The 25514-nt window shown below is 36.6% G+C and overlaps 1 protein-coding gene across 2 annotated transcripts in view; it reads left to right on the top strand.

Moving 5' to 3' along the window:
- LOC137930655 (ecdysone-inducible protein E75) overlaps positions 1–25514 on the top strand; it is a 90776-nt gene that overhangs the window by 55472 nt on the left and 9790 nt on the right. Inside the window, exons 1-2 of one of the 2 annotated variants that reach the window (XM_068773986.1) lie at positions 19593–20186; positions 23518–23606. In XM_068773986.1, coding sequence (XP_068630087.1) covers positions 20075–20186; positions 23518–23606 — 201 coding nt within the window. In that variant the 5' untranslated portion in view covers positions 19593–20074. Of the gene's footprint in view, positions 1–19592; positions 20187–23517; positions 23607–25514 lie in introns of those variants that run through there. The other variant, XM_068773985.1, reaches the window with a different exon arrangement.

Raw genomic sequence — 25514 nt, 5'->3', positions numbered from 1 at the left:
TTTAATGAGCGCTGTTAATAATATATGTATAACCAACCTTCTTTTAAGTGTAATATAGTTAACTCGGAGAAAATTCCATTGATTAAAATGTAAATAAAACAAATTAAGCACTTAAATATACAGATATCATAAATATACTGAAGAGAGAAAAGTCTGATACAGAGATTAAGTTACCGTTAAGTTTTTAGATTTAGTTAAATTCATTGTCATTGGGATCTCGAGTAGTAGAGATAATACAGAACTGAATAAAACTGAACAGATATACAAGAAACTGGAATCCTATTGGAAATATAAGCGCCTCCACTTTGTACAGCAATGGATGTCCTACGGATGCAATAATGATGATAACAAAAGCTAAAGATCAAGTCCGGTGTAGTTAAATGATATGAAACCTATCACTTACAACATTTAAAATAATTCTCATTGCTCATTTAAACTTTGAAAATATAAAAAAAAATCTGACAGTACAACGTCATCGCCGTAAAAATTGAAAGCCGCCAGCGCCGAGCGGTGGCAACGATCGCTTAAATAAACATCTCCGCTCGATGGATGATAAAAGTGCATTCATGTAAAACGCTCTCACCTATTTCTATCTTAAGGCGGGTCCCACTTTCTTCGCAGGAGACTCTCCTTTGTTTTGTACGAACCGTATAGAGCGGCTTGCATTATCAGTGACATACATAGCTCGCTCGATAGCTCCGTGCTGATAAGCCGAACAAAACACCGCCTCGGTACATTGACCCAGAATTATATAAAAACTTGTCGATTATGATAACATTATGACAATGACATTTCGTGGTGTCCACGCTCTGGTCGGATGTGACTGTATCTAGAAGTGCGATCGATCGTGGCGCAGCACCGATATGCTCTTCAAGTTCAAATAAAAGATATTAAAATGCATTAAATTTTTTATTTTTTAAATTTAGTAAGTCGCCATTAATAAACATCCAGTCTTTACTTTTTTATCTACTTGAAACAATTTATTTTAAATTGCATCTAAACTTGCGCCAAAATAATTATGACAACTATAATTTTACAAAATTTATGAAATTAAATTAGTAATTATTGGAGATATTGCTACCGTTCCGTCTACATATTACTTATTCATTTTGTCATTTCTTTTTGTTACGAGCGAATGCATTATATAAAATATCTTTTAAAAATCGCATACTTTCTACAGGTACTTGAGCGAATTTCCTTACGTAACCTTTTCGATCGTGCCTAGTTTCTTTATTTGAGCAATAAAATGAACGCCGCGCTTTTAAGATAAAAGTTGAAGTATTCGTGCATAGACGTGCACGAATACTTCAATGTAAGTAAAATCACCGTTGATACAGATGCGGGCGGTCGTTGACCCGGTGAAAATCTTTACTTTGCGTCATCGATGGTGATGAAAAAATTTTAATTAGAGTAATTTGATGTTTTCGGCAATGCACCGTATGTTGACTTAGCACGAGAGCGCCGGTGGTAGGGTTGTAGAGCGGATGTCAACTTTCACGCAGTTACGTAACGCTGCACGGAGAGATGTACTAGAACGTTCGGAGTCATCGACCATGCCGCTTACGACACTCGCCGCAGTACACCCGGACGTTATTTCGATTATTTACATATCGAATGTTATCTTAATTCGGCTCCGAATTTTTTTCTACGCTGCACTTGCTTTTTTAACATTAGAGAATGTATCATTGTATAAAGCTTTTTAGGATCATTTTAAAGATAAAGAAACACTTTTAATGTTACATTTCATACCTATTTAATGAGATGCGTATCATGTGGTACATAGTTCTTAAATTTAGTTATGTCACTGTTTCAATGATTTATTTTGATTTAGATGTGGTGTTCGTTCTATATAAGACAGTACTGTTAGTTCTTCGGTTGTGCTAGGATTGAGAGTCGCTGGTAGCTCGTCGACCGCCGCTGGGTCGTCGCACGAGACCGAGGTCAACGCCGCGACGCCGACATGCACTTCACAGCTCACATGCCTTACTTCTGCCATTCCCGAGTACTATGCTTAAGGTGTTGTTTGATCATCCACGTATAAAACGTCTTACCGACGCTTACAATTATAAAATAATTTGCATGTTATCGAAATATTCGCGCCAGTTATCGACATTAAAAATAAAGATAAATCGAAGACTTAAAAATTTTAATTTAAAAGATATTCAGACGGTACACTATAATCGCCTAACGTATATGTAAAGTTATTACTATAAAGAGGTCAATATCAAAACAATTTTAGTATTTATTTTGTACGTGAATTATTTATCGAGCGCGCCTGTTTACTTTCGTCGCAAGCTTTGTAGGTCAGTAGACGAGTAAATGTTAGAACATCGTACGCCCTTTCCTTACTGTCCTCCCTATATAATAGAGTTCAAGTATTAGAAATTTTTCCTCGGCTTTGATTATGGAAGTGACGTGGCAACTAATTGTTCCCTTTGTATTAATTAACGCGGAATGCTTAAAGCGGGATGCCTAACGCCTCGGAGTTACGCACTAGAGACGTGATGGGAATGGTGAAGATTATCGATGTGTTCGCGAGTGAAGGGGCGTAGGTACGGTCGTGACACACCGCCAATTATAAGTACGGAGGCGTCATTGAACCCGCGTTATTGCGAAACAACGGAAACCAGTCCGCAGAGCCGCGCCGCCTGTGCCCGCGCCGCCCCGCATCGCCCCGCACTGCCCCGCATCGCCCCGCACCGCCCCGCACCTGCTGCGAATTTATAAAATCCTAGATTATAGTTGACATGCGGTCAGCTCGTAATAATCGTGACTGGAATAACTAGACAATCGCTTACATCACTACACTCAACAGTTCGCAAACACATCGCAACAAAACCTTTATCAACTTAAATATTTTATTTATAGTAACACAATTTAAACACTTCATTATCTAAATTAATGTGCATTTATTAAACATTGTGCCTTATTAGTTCTTCTTTGATTACAACGTCACTAGACAAGCGGACTCAAATGGAAGACTAGTTATTAATGTGTACAATATTCGTATACACCGGTTGTATTTATTAAAAAAAAAAAAACTGTCATTAAAAGTACGATGTAGCATGCTGACGGTACGGCGACCTAAAAAGTGACGTGGCCTATAGTGGTACAGTCAGGGACAACGGCCACGTCGTCCCATTCGCAGGAATTACAGGTAGGCTAAGGGGTTAAAGAACTCCAATGCACTATATCAAATACCATTGAACTCGCTCCTCGCCGCGCGCGCCCCGCCCGGTGCATCGCCTGCGCTCATCCTCGTGCGAATCCTGTCTGATTACGCGATACGCATGCGTATAGCATTATCATCCAAGATCTATGGCACACGCAAAACCGTAGGCCTCTTGCTGTACCGGTAACAATTCATTACTCTTAATATGACATGGCGGATTTTATGACAAAAATTAAGTTCAAATAGTTTCTTTTTATTCATTCGAACATGCTTTGCTAAGCATCTTCAAGTAGTAAAAAGTAAAAGCATTGATATAATGTACCAATAAATATGTAAAACTACTACGTACTAAGCATAGTAGTGTTGGTCCTAAATTCTTCCATATACTTCTACTGCCAGATTCAGAATGATGATTCTATCGAGTATAATCTGACAAGAAATCCGATAGTTACTCTTTTAATGGTAACTTTACAATTTTTCCTATTATATATCTTCTATTTGTCACGCTAAAATTAAAATGATGCTAATCCTAGGCATGTTTGTCACCTATATAATCTTGTACAATAATATGCTTTATTGCGATCAGCGATTTTACTGTATAGTATACTTTGTTTCAAAAAGAATTAATCAACTTCATGTGAATAAAAACTTGGTATTACAAGCTTATCCATCAACGTTGTGCAAAAAGAATAGTAGTCGCTTTATTAATCAAATTAAAAATACAATAATAAATTTTGAACGGTGTTGGCATTAATAAATATTAGTAAAAACCTTTTTATTAATCTATGGTGACAACGAAGTATAAGATTACATATTCATTATTTACAATTGAATTCGACAAACGACATTGTTTACTGAGAGCTCTATACAGGTACGTAGCATTCCACTCGTTTAGAAATCCAAGCTTCGAGTTACGTAACGTTGTTTACCCAAGCCATCAAGCAGCAACCATGTATCAGTAATCAAGTTTAACAAGTGGAAAGTTCAGAGAGGGCGTCGACTCTTCACGGCGAGGTCGGCACTTTGTTGCCTACCCGCTAGAAAATCGAGTTAATTCGCGACACTTGATCACTAAACTGCTGAGCCTTCGTGAACCAGGAAGCGATGGCCAGTATCAATTTTCATACTCCAGGATGCGCGTCGGCTTCTTAAGTTCATCGTCCAATTATTTCCATCGTTATTACTTAGCTGCATAAGCCACCGCTTAATTTATGACGTCAGATTCTTGACAGCCCCTCTTGTTGTCAAATACCTAAAATGTCGCCTACAATGCCAATATTTTGGCAAACGAGCGTGATAACTTCAAGGTAAAGCGATAAAGTTTCAATGAACTTGATAAAAATGAGTTTAATTGCAAGTAGGTAACAAAGCCTTCCAAAAATATTCCATGTGTTATCACTAACATACAGAGCTGACAGATTTTCGTTTTCGAAAATATGTATTAACTAAAACCTGTTACTTTATGTTTAATAATTACAAGAAAATTGACACGTCTATTAAAGTGATACACATATATTTATTTTAGCAATTTTTTTAAAAATTAATTTTTGCCATGAGTTTTAATTATGAAATTTATAAGTGAGTCGTGTAATAATTGTAATGACAAAAATAAGTACATTAAGGTGATTTTAAAAAAGTCGGTTATTTTGTTGTCCCAATTCACGCAGCCTGTTGGCCCGCTCCGGCGACCCCGTAACCGTTGCTCTCTTTCCCCAAATTGCCACGCTCGCTTCGCCCACAGACCTCGAAACGCTACGAAGAGCCTGTGGTAGCCTCCTACCGCACCCTTCACCGGCCCTGCTACGATGCTGTAGCAGAAAAACCAAATCGTAGCAGCGTAACCGTTCCATTATTATTGTAACAATCAGTTGTGAACAAACAGTTCATCGTACTTTAAATTTCTCCTTTAACATTTAGTATGAATAATTATATAATTTCTAGACGAGAGTAAGAAGATCCAAGCTAAATTAACCAGCTATGTCGTACATTTTTAAAAATAATTACAGTTCTATTAAATTTAAAAAATAATTCTTTAAAAAAATTGGTGGCAAATATTTTAATATTTTTTACAAAATCGGATTGATGAACGACCAATACTCTTGTTGTCTAGTACACGGTGAAAGTTAATGGAACAAGGAGTACATAGATGTTTATTTACTCACCTCTGAGAAGACTTGCGGAAGTGCCAAATCGAATATGCTGCCGACGTACAATTGATCACGGTTGTTTTTTAAACGGCTTTTGTGTTGGAGCCCGTGGATTTACATAAGATATCGAACTTTTGATAGCCCGCGCTGATTCCTATTCAAGGTTTCACGCTCTTTATTGCGTCTATGCTATAGAATAACGTTCATAACAACAACTATAATATGTCACTATTTATTTCCGTACGAATTTTGTTTCATATCCTAGGCTTTATTTTGTTATTGTATTTATATTTTTTAATTTACGTATAAAAAAAAATTACATTTTTTCATAATTAATTTACATTTACTAAAAATGAAGTTAAGAAAATATTGGGAACATTTAAGTAATTTTTAAACGCTACTAATTAATATTTAGATGCAAAGTCCATGTAGTTATTGAAATGTAGTCAAAAAAGGAATAATTTTCATTTTATAAGATATATTTCTTAACGAATCTTTTTAAGTGAGATGTTGGCGGGAAATGTATTATAAAAAGATATTATTGTGCGATTGGCGTTCGACGGCGAACTTTTCGCCGCGTCACTTGTTTACCGCGAGGCGCGATCTGCAAGGCGGACCTTGAGATTCGGCAGCGGTCAGTGCCCGAGGCCTCCGGCTCTGACAACTTTAATATTGTACGTTTGGAGTTGTTCGTTTTATTATTATTAGCCTCGAATATTATTTTGCGTGCCAACGTTTTCTTTTTTCAGAAAACTAGTTTAATTTCGTTTACAACAACGAATAATAAAATAATATCATTTACCTCATAATTTTTTTACCCAACAAAAATTCGAATGCTAATTCGAATGAAAACAACGACTTTGTCAAAAAGATATAATTTTTTATTCCATAAAATATAGTGTCTATTGTAGGTGGACTGTACGTTTATGTATTTGTATTAAATATCAGATGTAACAGAATATTTATAAAGCAACGAATTCTTTTGCTCCCCGTGTTGTCATGATCTCATGTCTGCTTCTGAAAGCGGCTCGGTAAGCCGCTGTGCGTGTGTGCTGTCCTAATAATGCGCGTCAGTTTTTGCGCTTGTGTTCGCGATCGGCAATCTCGGTGGCGGTTTCAAGGACAACCGAACCGAGTTCAGTAGCTACCTTCGACAGTGAACGACATCAATTCGAGCGTTGACCCTGTGCGCTTCCTGTGCCAGCGAAATCACATTAAATCTTACATACACTTACTCGCCACGCGTTATAAAAATACTTCACTGCCTTAACAAATGCATACACTATTTTTTTAAATTTAAATTTCTTGTAAAATCTTATATCTACATTATTAATTATCCTTATATAAATGTAAGCCAAGTTCATTTCATCTTATTTGTCTAAATTTATATGTAGAAATGAACTAAAGTTTGTTTTTTATTTGTTACAGGTAAGTGTCGCGTACGACAGTGACCTCTTCAAGAACGCATTGGTATCGGTAAAATGAATCTGTTGAGTTATGATCGCACGTAATGCGTTCTCTTTAGAGCACAATGCACCAGGCTGCAATGGTGAAGTCAGTCACCCCGTCCTAACGGGGCTCGCCCTATACCCGCTCGCGGCTCGCCGCCGTCATCACAATTGTCGTGCATTCGCACTAATGCCACTGCAGCTCCTAGTGCACACGTAGCGTACATCGTAATGCACACAGACCGGCACGCCTCCTCTATTATTGCGTGGAAAGAAACTTGACCTCTCCCAGGTATAAAAAAAGCTTTATTGTAATCTTATAATTGACGTCGAAAATGAGGTCCGAACCGAAACACCCGCTGCGCGACACAGAAATCGACCACAAAATTGCGAATGACCGTTGTTAGTCTTAAATGAAAACGCACCGAATTATAAAAAATAACGATATTTACTCAAATACAATACCGTAGTTAGATGATTTTCAGTAACGATATTTTATAAACAAAAAAAAACAAGTATACTGTTTTATTAATATCTATTCATCAAACGTGTAATACGTTTACGTTTATGTCAACCTCTAACAAATAGGTAAAATATGAGAATATTATATTGTGAAAACACTCGGAGACTTCCCGCTGCTATCCTGTCATTAAGACGACGATGTCTACGAGCGAGCTGGGGCGACGTCGTTTAGCAATGACACAATGCGTCTACTATCTGGGAATGTCTGTTATAAAAATCATCCAACAAAGGGATGTTAAAAAACTAATCTTTGCAAACTTCAATTTGAATTTTTTCCCCTCCAAAAAGGTCTCTATCAAACAATTATTCAGTTTTTTGTCAGCAGAAGAGTTGAATATCGCGAAACGTGCACAAAGACGCAAATCGCAGTCGGCAAAAAGCTAAAGTTTACCTGTTCGTGAAATCTGATATGAAAAGAAAGGGTAGCGCGTTTCTAAATTCGATTTTTTAACAATAAACGTATTTAATCTTACCTGCGATTTTTTGCGAAAAAGGTAAAAATTTTGGAACCTTTAAAATCGAAATTGAAAGGAAGTTGGCTCAAGGGTTAGTTAGTTTTCTATAAATCCTTTGTTGTTAGAGCAGATGGTATTCACTCGTTGCTCTCTGATCTGGTAACAAAATAGGTCACGATTAAACTTTTGCGTAAACTTTATCACTGAACCCCTCCTGAATTTCGATTGTGATTTTTCTACTTTAGGCATTTTTACATTGATTTTAAGCTATATATGCAATAAACACAAACACGTTAAAAAACGACACAAACGACATAAATATTTATGCTGTATATTTCTTTGCAGTGCTGTAAAACTGCCGTTCGCAATACCAAACGAAAAACGGCGTCTTAATATTCATCTTTAATATTTCTTTTCTTACGCTTTAAAATACGTTAATCGATTTTTAGTATTATTAAAGATATAACAATTATAATGATTTACATAACATATCTATCAATGCATATCTTATTTTATATGATTATAGCTGTAATATAAATATTCAATACGTAGTTATTCAGAGAAGAATGGTGTGAAAGTGTTTTCGGGCATATTTCAAATCGCATTGCTCTCAAAAGACATTATTGTTCTGTTAAAAGTAAATAAGAAAGTGATTGTATGGGAAAACGGCATTGGTTATATAATTAAACGTCTGGGGTCGACCATAACAGGCACGCGTGGTTTATACCAGTGGCGTACCTAGATGGGGGCGGTGGGTGCGGTCCGCACCGGGCGGCACTTACCTTGGGGCGGCATTTTTTATTTTTACTTATAGTTGTAAAAAGCAACTTATTCATTTCATATTTGTTTTCTTTCTTGAATAATAAATGAAAATTCTGTTCCCAACATTGTAATTTTGTCAAGAATTTTTTTAACAATTTCAATCAGTGTCGCTAGTTGCGAAAGAAGCTTCCCAAAATTGAAGTTGATAAAAAATTATCTTCGTTCTACAATGAGTCAATTAAGACTACAAAATCTTGCAATATTGTCAATGGAACAAGAAATTACAAATAATATAAATTTTGAGGTCATTATACACGATTTTTCTAGTATTAAAGCTAGAAGAGTAGGAATTATATAAATATGTTTACGAGTGCATACAAATACGTCTAAAAAAATTACTCTGTGTATTAATTAATATTGATTAAATAACTTAATAATTTATTTATGTGTATTAATTTATAAAAACCACTATTTGATTGACTTATAATAGAAAGGGCGGCAAACTGGAGATCGCCCCGGGCGGCAAAAGTTCATGGTACGCCACTGGTTTATACCATACGTTCTCAACTATCAGTCAGGCTCTTCCTCCTTAAAAAATATTTAACAAAAGGTGGTTCTAAAGGTGAATGCCGTCTACCCACACACATAATAACTAAGAGCCGTCTGCCGCGTTTCACCGCCAGCTGGAGTACAAGGAAGTACACGCGCTGCCAACCGACACCTATAATTACAGAGTGCCAAAAAATCGAATTCGCTTCTCAATAATAATCATCAGTATTCTATACTTACTAAGGGAAAATTTATAACTAACGCAGTTGCGTTATGCATGTCCGAAGTTGAACGACTGCTTTATGGGTATTTTTTTAATCGATGTTATGCGCAGTAATATTAAATTTTAACATTCCACTTTTAAACCCGATTTTACCTTTTTTAAATCTAATGTTATCTAAATACTGTGCATGTGTTGTTATTGATATTAATATTATCAATTTTGCTAGTACCGTTAATACAGGCATTAGGACAGGATTCAATATTCATAATTAAAGATTAACTTTTAAATTGAAGTGAATACAGAGGAATCAGAACCAAATCAAAACAAAAATGTGTAAAATACAAATGAAAGCAACTTGTAAGTTTTTCTTAAAACAAGTAATAGATAGTTTAGTTAATTTTATCCTAAAATAATAACAAACATTTATTAAATAGCCTTACTATTAAAAATTCATCCGTATTATTATTCGCATTTATTAGTAAGTCATAGAAAAATATCGAGACCGGTCCGCGGCGAAATGAAAGTTGGCTATGGATAATAAATTACTTTCTCCGTCTGCAAATGGCGCCGAGCATTAGTTTGATATAACGTTTGGCATTCTCCCGCAAAACAGAAATAAAATTGTCTAACAAACTGAGGTCATCAATTTTCGAAACATTTAACATCTTCGTTTTTTAAAATAGAATACATAGATCAATTTTAATACTTAACATTATAACTAAATCGGTTTTTGCGTTAACGAATATTCTTATGTATTTTTTGTAATTTTTTTAAGAAAACTTTGTTTATCTATGTTATGTGTTTACCTGGAAGAGAAAATAATAAATAATTTATTTTAAATAATAAATATGTTCAGTACATGTGTTCAGTAGGTGCTGTTAGATTTTATTTACACACTCGTATTAAATCTTTTTATAATACGGGCTGACACAATCAAACATAACTTCTAAGAATATTAATTCCTATATCAAAGAAAAGTTACAAGGCCGGAAATAAATTGGTGTTACGTTTTTGAATAATTAGCACTTCAAACGTAAAGTATATATTTGATATGACTAGATCGGGAATATTTTATCTAGGGTTTTGGATTGTCGATATTGGTCAATTTTTATTTAACATTAGCTATTGAATTGCAATAGCTACATTAATAGCTTTTGCATTTCGATGTGTCATCGGGGCGTTGCTATTGTGGACCTTGAGGGAGTCTAATCTTACAAGCGATTTATTGTTTAAGTCACATAATATCTCGCGATTCTGGAACAAGAATGACTTGTTGTGTTTTTCTTCACCCTATATAAATACACCAACCACCAACGATGGCACCGTTTTTTACCTTTGGTAACAATTTCGGCATTTTCGTGTTACAAAAGAATTCAACTTTATCTAACAACTAGTATATTTTAACCTTCAGATGTAACTATATTCTTTAATAGGGTGTAAGTCAGAATAGGTGATTTAAATAAAGTCAAGGATCATTTGCGTCGCAAACAACGGCGGTGGGGTCAGTAGACTCGGCGCAAACGCCGAAATTATCGCGTCGTACACGCGCTGAGCGGGCAACGAACGAGCCAAGGCTATGGTGTACCCCCAAATTAACTACAGCTCACCATCGTCATTTAAAAATTCTCATCAGGTCTAATGCTAAATCATTTAAGTAACAGTCTCATATTACCTTTGAGATTTTAGTTCACTTTTATCTAAATAAATCCATTTCCACCATAGCTATAATAAAAAAATATATAATGTTTAACCGTTTGACATTGCGAAATGGATACAATAAATAATATAAAGTAATCACTTTACTTTGTACTTAAAACTAACTGGACTGATGGAGGCTATATTGAGTTAGCAATAAATGTCGGATGGAACTTATCAGCGTGGGTGCGAGAGAGCGGAAGGCTGGCGCGAGGGGCGATGCGGGGAATGGAGGGGGTGGCGGTGGTGGCGTCAACGCGCGGCCGTGAACTTTCTTCGGACACGTTTTTCAGGAGCGAATGCTGCGCAATATTCTCACAAGGCCTCCGTTGCCTTCCACCCGCCTCCCTTCCCTTCTCCCGGTACCTCAGTCATTACGTATTCGGGATTTTGGTGAATAATCTCGCAGCAGCTATGTACTTTAACATTTAACAAAACCACTTTATGCCGATATTTTTTAAACAAATTTCTTTTTAAAATGTATTTGGTTCGAGTTCAAGTCGGCTGCTGATTTTTCGCATTCACAAATTTCGGCGCGTGTCAGGAAAATGGAACAATCCCGTATAATGTGACGACTGCTAGAATTTCAATGGAATCAGGACACGAGTTGTGAAACGCTGTGTACTTATTCCAATCCAGTCGTCAATACTTAATATTTAATTAGGTTAATGAAATTGATAACACGTTATGGAAAAAGCGATCACACGTCGTTATCAACGGCTAACGAGGCCGAGTAAATGTAACACTAGGAAAACGCAGCGCTTCCTCGTTGTGTCGTTCGGTGTGCTTGTGTACAGTGTGTTTGTGTGCACCTTTGCGCGGCTGTGTTCGTCGTCGGTGCGGGTAATGGTACGTAACATTACGCGAGCACACAAACGTGCAACAGATTATACAATGCAATACATCACGAGCGGCGGCAGATCTGCCCGCGATGCTCTGATTACCGCACGCCGCACTTCTCACCTGCTTCGCTTATTCTTACTGTAACACATCGCTTCATACTATCATTAAATATTCTGAGTTCTTAATTTTTGCGCCAATAGCCGATTTCAATGCTCCAGTTGGCACGTTTGCGTTTTGTTTTGTTTCGGTCTGTAGACCAGGGGTAGATTGCGTTCTCCATAACTGATCTAAATTAGATTTTTTTGCGACGTGGCCAGTTTTCTCACGCAATAATTCGTAGCGACCGTAGGAGTAGATAGTTCGCGGGCGTCCTTTGACGGGAACAGGAAGTCTAGTTTCGGAGTAAATATCAAGGCGAGTTGAAGCGCCAACAAATCGACGGTTCAGTTGCAGAAATTCGCGCTGGTATTATCTCTGCGACGCCACTGTGGTAAATCTCTTTCAAATCGCTCAGAAAACAGTCGCGTCTTAAACTTTATTAACGCCTAACTAATCCAATGGCTTACATGAAATCTATTTTTTATTGTAACAAACATGTATGTCAGACTTCCTCGTGTCGAAGTTGCCTTGACGCTTCTGACATTGCGGTTAATTCGGTACGATTTGGCATTGACACGTAACGATACGAATGAGGAAATGCTCCTAGCTACACGATGGGGCCACTCGTCAGTTTTACAACTATTCAAATTCGTACTAAAGCTTATTTACATTTCCGTCCCACGCGATCGGTAGTGTTTATATAAATTTATTTTATGGGTCATGTTTTAATTAAGACATTATATTTTGTGTTGAAGGTTTATTTGTAGTAAAAAAAAAACGCCTTGACGACACCCCTTCGTTGTTATTTAGGTTGCTCAAGGCTTAGTGCAACTCGGTAACATTCGTAAATTTACAAAAGCTCGTGTATTAATTACATTCTTCATACCTAGATTCTGTACCCGTCACTGGCTTTTTCATACCATGGATTTTATTACGTATGATATACATTAGACAAATCATCAGTCGTACAATTTGTAAAAACATTCGTTTTGCTATAAATATATTGGCACGTACGTGCCTGTTACTTAGAATGTGCGTTGCGTATGTGCTTGTGATGGCCCTAGTCACCGCATGAGCTATTAATTGGGCCCACCCGTCCGTTTGGCCTTGACCTTGGCACGGGTTGCCGAATCAGCCGAGGTCGGTGCGACTCAGCACGTCCGTATCACACGGCCTGTATAACATGCCTGCTTATTCATTAATAGACAGTAGGTACTTATTTGTCACGTCGACAACCGCAGCCAGCCGCGCCATACACGTTGCATATATTTATAGGCGATAAGACTATTCATTTTGGTAAACCCACTCACTAAATATCGCAAAGTGTCACTCTTTTATAATATGTGGTAAAACCATTTAAGTGTATTATTAGTACTTTGTGTTGTTACACATAATACGCTATAATAGAGCTATATCTAGAAAAACGACTATTCGCCAATTTAGACAGGTGGCAAATTTTTGTCGAGTCTGAACAATAGAATTAAAAACCTAACAAATACCTATTTAAAACTAAATATTTAAATAGAACACGTTAATAAACAATTTATTTATTTTTAATATATTTTGCGAGACTCTTCGTACAAAATGTATATAAAATAAATAATGGTGTAATTTAAAAATTCAAATAATACAATATGTAAGTTGTTATTAATTGGTTGTAATAATTTATTCATTATTTAAAACGTTTAAAATTTGTATGTGTTTAACAAAGTGCATTTTACGTTGATAAAACGCCAGTTTAATTATACAAATGTTAAATTCAAGTTAAGAAGCTAAGCGACTACTTAGATCTGTTCCTTAAATAATTCATCCATACAAATAATTTCTTTAATTGCTTACGCATATTACTGGTGTGTTATGTTATGAAATCACTGGTTTTATGAAGTACTTTGAGTTAAAAACAACATTATTGTAGGTATACACAGACTTACATGAGCTTTATAATGTAAAACGATGGTATGATAATTTCCGCCGTTGTGTTATAAATTCGCCGAGTCCGGTATCAAATTTACGTTGTAAACACAAGGATATGATGAGAAGCTGCCGGCATGTGTCCGAGCAACGTGTCAGAGGTAGTCGCGCGGTGTCGCAGGCGTTTGCGAGGTAATTGACTCACGCTGACCTCACTGCTTCGGAAAAACTCGACGGCTGTCGGCGCTCTTCGCCGTTCTTTGCTTCGTGCAATTGATAAAAACCACATAATCTTCGGTTAAATCATTATTTATATCTATAAGATTTAATTTAACGGTGCATCATTGTAATAATTGTATAAAGATGTTTACATATTTACGAATAAAAGTTAAGCTCACATTATAAATACAAATCTTTGTAAATAATTTAATAATATACACGCGAATTGCTTTTTCAAAACCATGTAAACCAACTAAAGAGTGGTTTTAAAAATTTAAAGTTTTGGATACAGAAAGACCTATTTGCATATTTTTTTTAAAAGCTTAATTGTTGTTGGCTGTTCAATAATTTAATAAATAAATCAAACATTTACGCCTTCCCAGACTAGAAGTGAGGGTTTTGTACAATAGAGTTCTTCATTGTTTTTTTTAATATAATCCCAAAACCTATGCGTTCATATTACTAATATATTTTTAAGGCACCACAAAGAAAAACTCTAAGTTTGTTGTGGATCTTAGATCAGGAAGCTCTTAGAATAGCTTTAAGTTGAACTAAAAGAATGTGATTGTAGCAGAGCTCGATCTGATTCTAGTTTCAATGAAATTGTTTTCTTCTGATATTCAGGTAATCTTAAGTGGATAATAACATAAATAAAACAATATATAAAATAATTAAACTAGCCATAATCACATAAATAAATTGGTTCGGCTGAAATAGTCATTGGAGCAGTTTTTACCAAAACAACGTCTTACAAATGAAAGTCATCGTTGTTAAAAGTAACACATTGAATAAAACGATACTAGTTTTTTTTTTATTTGGCGTAAAATATATCTTGGTAATCATTGTACACCGTACAAACTTACCGTAACAAAAGTTAAGTAAAATAGAGAGCCACACGTAACTTTTTGAAATGTAAATAAAAGTAGTAAAATTCGTTAAAAAGGCGCAAAACCAAAGAGCGTGTCTGCTAATTCCAAATTATTAAATTATATTTAAGGCATGGTGATGGTTATTACGTAAAAAAAATGGAACAAAAGCACATATAAACCACCTAAAAGTTAAGACATTAAAAAATGTAAAAAAGGTGGATTAGGATCTAATAAACAAAATATATTGTGTACCATAAAGCATGATAATAATAAATAATAAAATCTGATTTTTACAAAATTCATAGAAAATTTAATTTTGTACTTTTGATTATTCTGAAATCGCGTCCTAATTATTTTGTTTTACTTTGGATAGCGACATGTTTTTACGGACAGTTTGAAATCTAATAATATTGGCAGCTAGTTATAAAATTATATCATAAGAATTCATATTTCAAACGTTAAGCAATGAACCAGTTTTTAATAATAACAATGGCCAACTCGTGTTTCAAGTGCGCATCGCTGTAACTGGCTTGGTCAGCGAGACCTTGACCGCCTCGCAAACATTCGGCTCCCAGCGGAACTGCCCACGGCACTCCGCATCACTTCCCAGAATTGTCGGAGCCGTCAGCCTCCGTTTGCATGTACATATCTTTTAGTATATCTGTTTGTCAACACACGGACTCGCTTTACAATATACTGATAGTAAATTTGACACTAACCTAGATTTTATAACAAACTTGCGGATCCAGCCTTTTATGTATATTTCTATTGACGCGGTCGTGAACTCATTTCGTGATTATATTTTTCACGAGGGGCTGTAAAGTTAATGTATACTTAGGTAATAGATAAATAAAATTAAAGTGTTCAAATACTTAGTCGGTCAAGCCCTAGGCAAGCTTGCCCCTTCGCCCCTGTGTCCGAGAAGACCCTGAGTTATTTTGTTATATTTGTTACACGTTCTGTTCCAAAGCGTTTATTAACGATCGTACAATTTTAAAGGTCATAATCGTAATTATTCATGGTATGTTATGGTTCTATTAAATTATTTTATTGTATCAGGCTATGGAGTAAACTTAACGTTAGTACTTATATTTTATATATAATTTAAACACTGACACTGATAGACAATGACATTTAGGAATTAAAACCTACTTATTTTTCGACAATTTACACGAAAGGCAAAAAATTGTGTTTGATAAACTCGCACATTTCGTGTGCTATACATATAAAAGAGGCAGTTTAATCCGGACGTGGAAAAAACGAAGCCTACTAAATTGCAAATGGTTCGGCATTCGGTTCACTTTTTATTAGGAAAAAACTACACACTATCGATCAAGATCATCAAAAACGGGGCGATCCTTTCAGTTGTGGTCACAGCAACAATACGTTAATACATGTGGCCACCGGCTGACGACATTCGTTGCCACTTTTTTAATACGAAAGGTAACTAACAATTATCGACTTTAAGACAACCTATGTAGAATTGCATTTACATCATACACCAACACCCAGTAACTTGATATTCGCACATTAAAAAGTTACAACAACGGAAGGAAGTAAAAAAATTTTTTTACTCACTTTCACGTAATATTTTACGTGAAACCGAGCACCAAATTAAATTGCAAGATTTTTTTCTTACATGATAAATTCCTTCTGAGGTGGGAAGAAAGAACATAAGTGTTTTTCACTGCGTTAAATAACAAGAAAATGCAAAAGCTACGTTATATTTGGTAAACATAAAGTTTCAATAAGTACATAGACTTCAACTAACTCGAACATTTGTAAATAATTTCGATACCTAGAAAGTTTCATAAATAAAAGTCAATTTGAAAGCGGGTGAAAGGGTGTGTAGGAAGAAGAAGACTGACCCCGTAACATTCATTAAAAAAATATATGCTCGGGACTTTGATTAAAATGTTGCAGTAAAAACATAATTTTTTTCCACCCTATAATGTCCGTAGCTACTTCCTATAGTAATATTAGGTATAGTAATATTATATTAAGATATAAAATAAACATAGCTAAAGTTTATTTTATATCTTAATTTTTTTTCTAATTTTTCCACTTTCTTGTTACCTTGAGTACTCCCCTCTAAACGAAAGACCAAAAGCTATACTGCAGTGGCCTGATTTGGAAACAAAATAGCCTTTGTTGCCAATTCATAATTGCTTCATCTAACATCAACTTACGGTTTTCAAATGCAGCCTGTATATATAAATTAAATTAATAACCATTTATAAAAAAAAAAGTCACAACAAATGGAGACTCTGCAAAAAGTCTGAAATGTTTGTTCCTGCAATACGGGAAGGATGACACGTGGGAGGATACTAGCGAAGCCCTTAAAACATTTAAAAGTGAAAAAAGGGAAAGTATGGAAGTAAAATGATTTTAACAAAAAAATTAAAGTAAAAAAGGACACCTTTCAAGTACAGGCACCAAATGCTTACCCTTTTTAACAAAAAATACTACACATATATAATCCACATGTGAACACAGATATGAAAGTAAAATTACGTGAGTCTGTATCGTACCAGACAAAATGCAACATTTTCAGGGTTTTTACCAAAATATGATTAATTTGCTTAGAAAATTCAGGTAACATAAGAATATTTAAAGAAATTATTGTATTTAAATTGTTATTCAAATTGTACGAAGTGAGTGGTTATACACTTTAAAAGGACAAATGTATAGCTGAATTGACAGTAGAAAGAATTAAACCTTTTACATCTATTTCCTATAACTCTGTATAAAGTGCGAACTCCAAAATTGTATTGGAATGCGACAAACTAATAACTTCTGGCAGTAAAAATTCAAAAACGCTTTTACTTACTATATTGTCAATAGGTTATTTAATATTTATGAAACTATCGATTTTTTGGATAGGGTGTACCATACATTGATTATCAGCAAATGAACTATTCATTCGTACCTTTAAAACTTACCAATTAACCTGTATGTACGGTCTATAATGATCAAACTATTCTTTGACGTCGACCTCGTTTTTCTATAAGTAAAATATTTTTAAGTTGATTATGCAATTATCAACGTTATCACCAAAAATCAACACCTCTGGGATTCAATATTAAATCGTTTATTGCAGCTCTATTAACATCGTTTGCAGTTCTAGCGTTTTATGCGTTCTTTCCATTGACGTATGTGTTATTTGTGACAAGTTAGTAGCAGGTGCCATGCACGCTCTGTGATAATGGCAATATGATAAATTCATAATCATTGTTCTATTTCTAATTTTTACAGTACATATTTATTTATTTATTTACATGGAAGATTTATATTTGTAAGTCATTATATATGTACTTAAAAATAATAGTGTAGCCATCCTGGGAGCCAATTACAAGTCTTCATTTACACCATTATATTAGGTTGAAAATAGAAAGTAAAGTAAATTTCAACACGTAGCTGAAATAAATGTCTAATTATTCAATTAGTAGTAGTATATTCATACTAATGTGTTTATAAATACATATTTAAGTATTTCATTAGAGTAAATTTTTCTTATAATGTAATTATTATTATCTGTTCGGTAAAGAATAGTTTTTGCGAACACGATTTCGTCAGCATATAATGATAAATCAAAATAGCATGAACATGTTTAAACGTCGACTGGCACACAGCGCCTGCGCGGGCGGTGGCCTTGACCGTCCTGCGCCAAAATTTCCAGGTCATTCAACCGCCTCGACGCCCACCGCCACTCGTCTTTATCTCTTATAAATAACTAACATTTCAAACGAATTCAGACTCTACTCCATAACTCATAAAGTTCAAATTGTTATAGCATTTGTTATTGGTGTTACATAAAATTAAATCATTTATGTTTATAGCTATCCACCTATAAGTATAAAGACCTTGTTTATCAATAAGTCCATACGAGTATGGAAAGAATGCCATATGCTATTATTTCATCATTGTTTCGTTAACATAATTTCGGTATCGTAATTGGCAAAGTATTCTATATTGAGATTTATATCTCTACATACATACTTTACTTTATACTTTGCAAGATCTTAAATAAATAATCATGCTTAAAATTTTATCAATATTATAACAATTGCACAGGAACGAAGGTTGGCAATTGAGTGTGTAGAATTCAAACATTTCATCAAACAATAATACCATCAACAGAGTGATGTAATTTTGGTAAAATGTTGATATAAATACATTGTTACAGATCTGTTACTGCTGCCATTTTATTTTGCTGCGTGTAGAGTTAAGATAGATAAATATAGATAAATTACCTAATTCTTTGTAACCGTGTTATAACGTGGTAGTAATATCGGAAGCGGATAAAATGGTGCGATAATTTAGACGTGTATCCCGGAAGTGTACGGTGCGTAGTAGGAGGGTAGCGTGCTAGGAGGGTAGCGGGCAAGCGGGCGAACGGGTCGGGCAGCGGGTCAGTCCGTCATGCGTCGACCTACACAGCGCTCGCCATCCATTAGCTCGATTTCGTGTTCAAGTTCACTCGCGTTCCATCACCGAAAATATTTTGGTAGTGTGACGCAACCGCACGGCTGCGTCCCGCTCGAACGCCCCGCTGGGCTCTCGGTCGGCACCGCTCTCGCGCGACCTTGGCCGCGGAGCGCCCGCAAGGTTCGGGTCTTCGAACTCGAGCGCGGCGCGGCGCGCGGGACGAACACTCGTAACCCTCCAATGGCTCGCCGCGCACGTCTGAGCGCGCTTCTCATTGGTCCATCGAAGGCACGGCAATGACCTCGGAGACCGGAGTTCGAAGCGCGCCGAGCCTCGCACTGTGGCTTAGATCGACGGGCTTCGTCGGCGCATAGAGGCGAAATTCGTTCGACGACTCGCGCCTCGTCGCCGAAGTGATTGTATCGCACGGAGCGGTGATCTTTTTGCAGACTTTCACTCTTAAAGGGAGTCTCGCGCGGCTTCGATCACGAGTGCGCGCGGTCCGAGCTCAGTTCGTCGTTCGAGCTCGAAGGAAGCGCACGCGGCGCGTGCAGTGGCGAAAACGCGACACGAGCGACCTTCATCCTCCGCGCAGACCGCGCGCTCGGCCCATGCACTCCCGTCCTATATTTGACAACAGAGTGCGCTTCACGCTTGTGTCTCCAGGCTGGCTCTGATGTGGCTAACGTGTTGTGAAGTGGATAGGACAATTATTATTTAGTTTTAGAGCATATGACTCAAGTGATGTCTCCAGACAGCAGTTACGGGCGTTACGATACGCCAACACCCACGGACAATATGATGGGTCCGGTCCACACAGAGAGAGAACCAGAACTTCATATAGGTATGCCCATTTTCCCTGCAGCTGCTGCAAAACTCTTAACTCAGCAAAGTAAACAAACCTACTTACGAGTGCAACAGTTCATCAATTTAATTTGAAAACCATACACTTGGTGTTTTCATTTTATTCATATTTTATAAAATTTTATTAAATGGATGTTCAAGAATTACAATGATTTAAAATAATAAAAAAAAATTAAGAGTTACTAGTAGGTAAACAAATATTTTACCACGAGCAGCAAATTCTCATAAATTTATCAATTATGTCGTGAACTTACTTGTACTTCTTTTAATACATTTAAAATATACTAGTTAGATTTTATCTTGATCATTGAATGTTTTTTTGAATATAGTAGCTGTCGCTGATAAATCTGACAGCAATATAGAATCCTGTTTAAAATTTCTTTTATAAGTTTTAATAAGGTGACGTTCATTGGTGCAAATTATGTTAGTCTATGCATCCTACTATCAATAATGTTACACGTGTATAAGAATAATGTTTCTTTGCGAAACATAATAAATTACAATTTTAATAAAATGTTATTGTAGGGAGAGCTTTTACATAATTTTCTCTTCAAAAAGTTTAATAAAAATTCCTTTACAATATTTTGTAAGTACAGTTGAGGTAATAGACACAAATCGTTGTGAATTATGAACAACAATTGTGAACAAATCGTTCAACAATCATTTATATATTTCAATAAATGATTCTTTTAAGCATTTCATGAAAGGGTACAGTAATTTAAAATTTCAATTGCATTCAATTCCAGAACGAATTTGTGATGGATCGAATGTTCGGAAGGGTTGGCAAAAAACAATTAAATCGTTTTGTGCAAAATATACACTGCACTTAATGATGTTGAGTCCGGGCCCCTGCACTGGGGGGCCATCCCATTGCAGTCTGCAGGGAGTCTCGCTATAGATTTCAGTTCGATGGCTAATGATCTTATCGCTTTATTGATTGTTTGCTTCGACTTCTTGCGACACTTCCCTGATGATAACAAAAGAGTTTACCGTTGCATGTTTAGTGTTATCCGAGCGTAAAATATTTTGTTAATGATGTAGCGCGCGGCGAATGCGTGACGTGGCGCCGCCAGCTGTCTCGCCGCAGCACTTTTACTTTTCTCCCGCTCGTTTCACCAGTTCGCTAACGACACTTCGTGCTTAGACTGTTCACTTTCATACAAAACTAGTCAAACATATTCAATGCCGCGCCTGATTCTTGTTTAATCCAAATAACAAACTCAGTTATTGCAACTAAGCGTTCAAACGTAAGTACGTGCTAATTTCCGCTAGTGACATACATTGCCAATAAAATTAAAAGAGTGATTTGGCCAGGAAATTTATATATTATTATTAAAAGGAACCTAACGGACGTGCCGGTTCACTAGGAAACAGACGTTAGAACGTGATTTTGAATGGGCGCCGAATGATTATCATTTATAAAGTAAAGTTCGCCGTCGCCGCCAAGTTTCGACACGGTTCGAGCTGCAACGAAACGCCGACACGCCGATGCGTCGATACATCGATACTTTCTCGCACACTTTCCTCGCGTCTTTATTGACGTAACTAACGAGCCACTCTCGCACGCGTAGCTGTAAGCAAAAAAATGGCTCGCGTTGCATCACACGGAGCGGGAGAAATGGCTGCACGCTAGTAATTCTATTGCAGTTGCACCAGTTACGTCTCGCAACGCTTTCCCCGCTCGATCAGCGGGCGTATGAGAGATGAGCCGCGGCCGTAGAGACGTCGACCATATGCAGCATCTAAAAAAAAGAAAGTAACTACCATAGAAAGCGACCGCGCGGAGCGACGACCCGCCCGAGTGCTGCCAGAAATAGAAAGTTGCATCCAAAAGGCCGCGCCCGCTCCCTTAACAAATAAACGAACGCAGGGGGAAAGTGAGAGCAAAGTCGGCCCGGGCTCTCCGAACCTGTTTCCCGGTTTTACCGCGCCTCGACCGCGCATCGCCTGCACCTGTTGTGACATAGGCTTTATATATCACTGACCTACTAATCAAATAGCTTTATCAATTAACTATGATTTTTTCAATTCAAATACTCATTAAGGATTCCATTTATATTGGTAACGCAACTTACTAATTAAATATCCTATTATTGAGACGATAAAAAAATGAATAAGTGATCCCAGAATTTTCATGACTTATGTAATCATACGTTTAAAAGGTCATTGACTCGAGTGAGGGCGCGCTTTCTAAAACTATCCAGTGTCACGTTAGCTCGCAAGCGCGGTTACGTCACGTATGCACCGAATGTATTTATAATTAGCGGGACTCTAATACCGTCTGCGTTTATATCGCGCTTAAAAACAAACGATGGCGTATTACATAACCTTGCAAACTCGTTTTATCGCGAAAGTGTTGAATCAGTTTTAAACCTAGCGGTAAAGCGAGCAAGCCGCGCCAATCCCGTCTTTCTTTAAAACGTAAGGTATTAACTACACCAAGACTGCTATTAAAATTTACAATAGAAAATTGAATGGTTCAAATCTTCCACATCACCACTGAGCAATAGTTCACAACAAACTCAGACGGTTTTTTTTTTGCGGTCACTTTTACAATATTCTAATTTAGTTGTTATAATAAGTCATCCGCAAACTCTATTATTACTTAAAAATGAACCGAAGAAAGTTTTTCATGAATGATAAACTTTTTAAATCTTTTACAAAATTATTTATAGACATTATACGAGAGTTTGTTATAATACCCTACACTGTTGCCTATGTACAGGTGTATTGTATAAGTGTTGGCGAATCACTAGTATTTGTCTTTGTCAACAAAGTGAACAAAAATTATAATTACAACGTTGTCGGGGACAAAATGACGATTATACTTCTTGGTTGGATGAAACTTTTCAACATTTGAAATGAATTAACAGAAATCGTAAATAAATCGATGAATTATCCGCCAAATGTTTATTTGAACGTTTTGAGTTTGAACGCAGTTGAACGTTCGAAGCTGACGTAAGGTCGGCGAGTTATCGTGGCAGCACGTGCATGTTACTTGTTTGTTATACATACCTGGCTCGTAACTCAGGATGTTTGCCCACTTTAAGGGCAATGTGTGCGACTTCGCTGAACTTACACATACATTTGCCATAGTTATAGACCTAGAATCATTAGTATACATACACACAATCCCCAGGCATAAAGTTATGGTATTACGAAACAATTCGTTATATAGACTGACTACCATCTAATTATTTATATTATGGTGTGAGAAAATCAATTCAATCGTAATTGATCCATAGAAGTTTCTCCGAGCCGATACGTCAAAGATTATATAGCATTACTAACTCGCTATTTTTTTGTTACAGAATTCGACGGAACCACGGTGCTATGCCGCGTATGCGGCGACAAAGCTAGTGGTTTTCATTACGGCGTGCACTCCTGCGAGGGTTGCAAGGTGAATATAAACTATCTGTTCTTCTTATCAAGCAAGCTCACCAGCACCGTCGTCTAACGATCTTAAAAATGACCATCGCAAGTCGCTCCACTAACCGATCGTGTATCTGCGCGTGGCTATGCGTCACCGTCGTAGGAAACTATTCAGTACGTTGCCCGCGGATCGATCTTTGCAAGGCGTTTCATTACAAACAGGGAAGTGCAGCGCAATGTGGCTGACCGATCACCTTTCTCTGCTTATGCTGCTCTACGCTATCAATTCACACCCACATCCTGATTAAAATCAGCGCGCGACTAACGTTTCAAAGCGAACGGAATACGACATAAAACTGCGTGCACTATTTCGGTGGATTGTGTTCTGGGTGTCCTAGAGTATCAACGACAAGGCCGCGATACACGGAAGACAATCTCTGCAATAGCGAACACTGAGCTGGATACTTTAGTACATAAAAATAACTACATTTACCTGCGCTACTCACACAACATGTATATTTATAAAATATGCAAACATGTCGCCTGTAATAAAATTAAAATATTAATATATCCCTGTACGTATCACATACTGGCCAAAGGGGATCGGTTCCTTTTGATTTTAAATGCATAATTGCAAGTTACACTTTGTTTAGAAAATAGAGGATAACTTTAGAGTTTCGAACAATGTCGCAAGCATAAACTAATTACGAATATGATCAGGAGTCGACGGAAGGGTCGTGTGAATGGGCAGGGTCCGGTACCTGTCGACCTCGGCGGCGTTCAGCCCCTTGTCCCAATTCGATAACTCATTTTTTGTACTTACCTGTTGAAGCAATCACACGGGAAACAGTCGACGCTTTTAGCTTACGAAATTTAAAGGAAATATTCATTGTTCGTATTTGCGTTCAGCAAACTGAATTTAGCAAGGTTAAAAGGTGTTCATTAAGAACCATTTAGTAGGTCAATGGATATTTCGATGCATGAGAGTCGAATTCAATATCATATTGGTACGACAATACATGTTTTAAATAATTTAAAACTCAAAATTTCAAAACGATTCTTGTTACAAATAAAATAATAAACCATCTATTTTTCCGGATAGAAACCGCTTTTTTCCTTAAATATAAAAGAACAAAGAGACCAAAAAGTTGAACAGGTCGGACATGATGTTCATAAAGAAAAAGTAAAAAGGATGGTTTCACTGGTCTGGGTAGCGCTGAGATGCATGCGACCACATATACTATTATAGTTTTAATTAGGAAATCGTAAATTAGAAAACCGAATTTGGACCTTCTTTATTCTTTATAAATTACAAAAAAAGTTGACAACGAAAATTTGTATACGTTATATGATCAAATCAAATAATTGACATTATCTCCTTATAACTTACTTACATACAATTCTTATTAACATAAGTCTGAACGAAGAAACCCTTTGCTTTATTTAAAACTTTAATTATAATCGCCGAGGTGAAGGGTACATGTGCCGATTATCGACTGTTTAATTCTGGAGCGCGCCAAAGATACGACGCTGCAGACGAGAGTAGAAGTGCAAGTGTATAAGTGAACTGGTTTAAGCTCAGAAACTCGCCGGAGACGAAGCAGACAAAGCGTATCCTTCGTTCTGCAACCGTCTGACCGGCCTTTTGTGTCGAACGACAAGGACGACCATTATGCGGTCAATTGCTGGCTCCACAGCTAGCGTAGACATTAATAACTATCATAAATGCTTACATGTTAAATCTAAAAGATTTTGTTCAAAATTTACTAATATTTTAGGACGAAATTTGAATTTTAACGAAACTGTATTTTAATATCTAGGTATGATTAGCGCCAGCTATCGACAAAGAATAAAGTAATGTTGATTTAGTTCTGCCGCTCGCCACTAGATGGCGCTGCTCGACTCGTTGCTTCTGCCGTGTAAACTTTTCAGTCGC

Source organism: Battus philenor, unplaced genomic scaffold (genome assembly GCF_028537555.1).
Source record: "Battus philenor isolate CCGP_79_NKW_IND1 unplaced genomic scaffold, ilBatPhil1.0.hap1 SCAF_6, whole genome shotgun sequence".
Lineage (NCBI taxonomy): Eukaryota > Metazoa > Arthropoda > Insecta > Lepidoptera > Papilionidae > Battus > Battus philenor.
The sequence above is the reverse complement of the archived record's forward strand: the minus strand, read 5'-3'. Positions and strand labels throughout refer to the sequence as shown.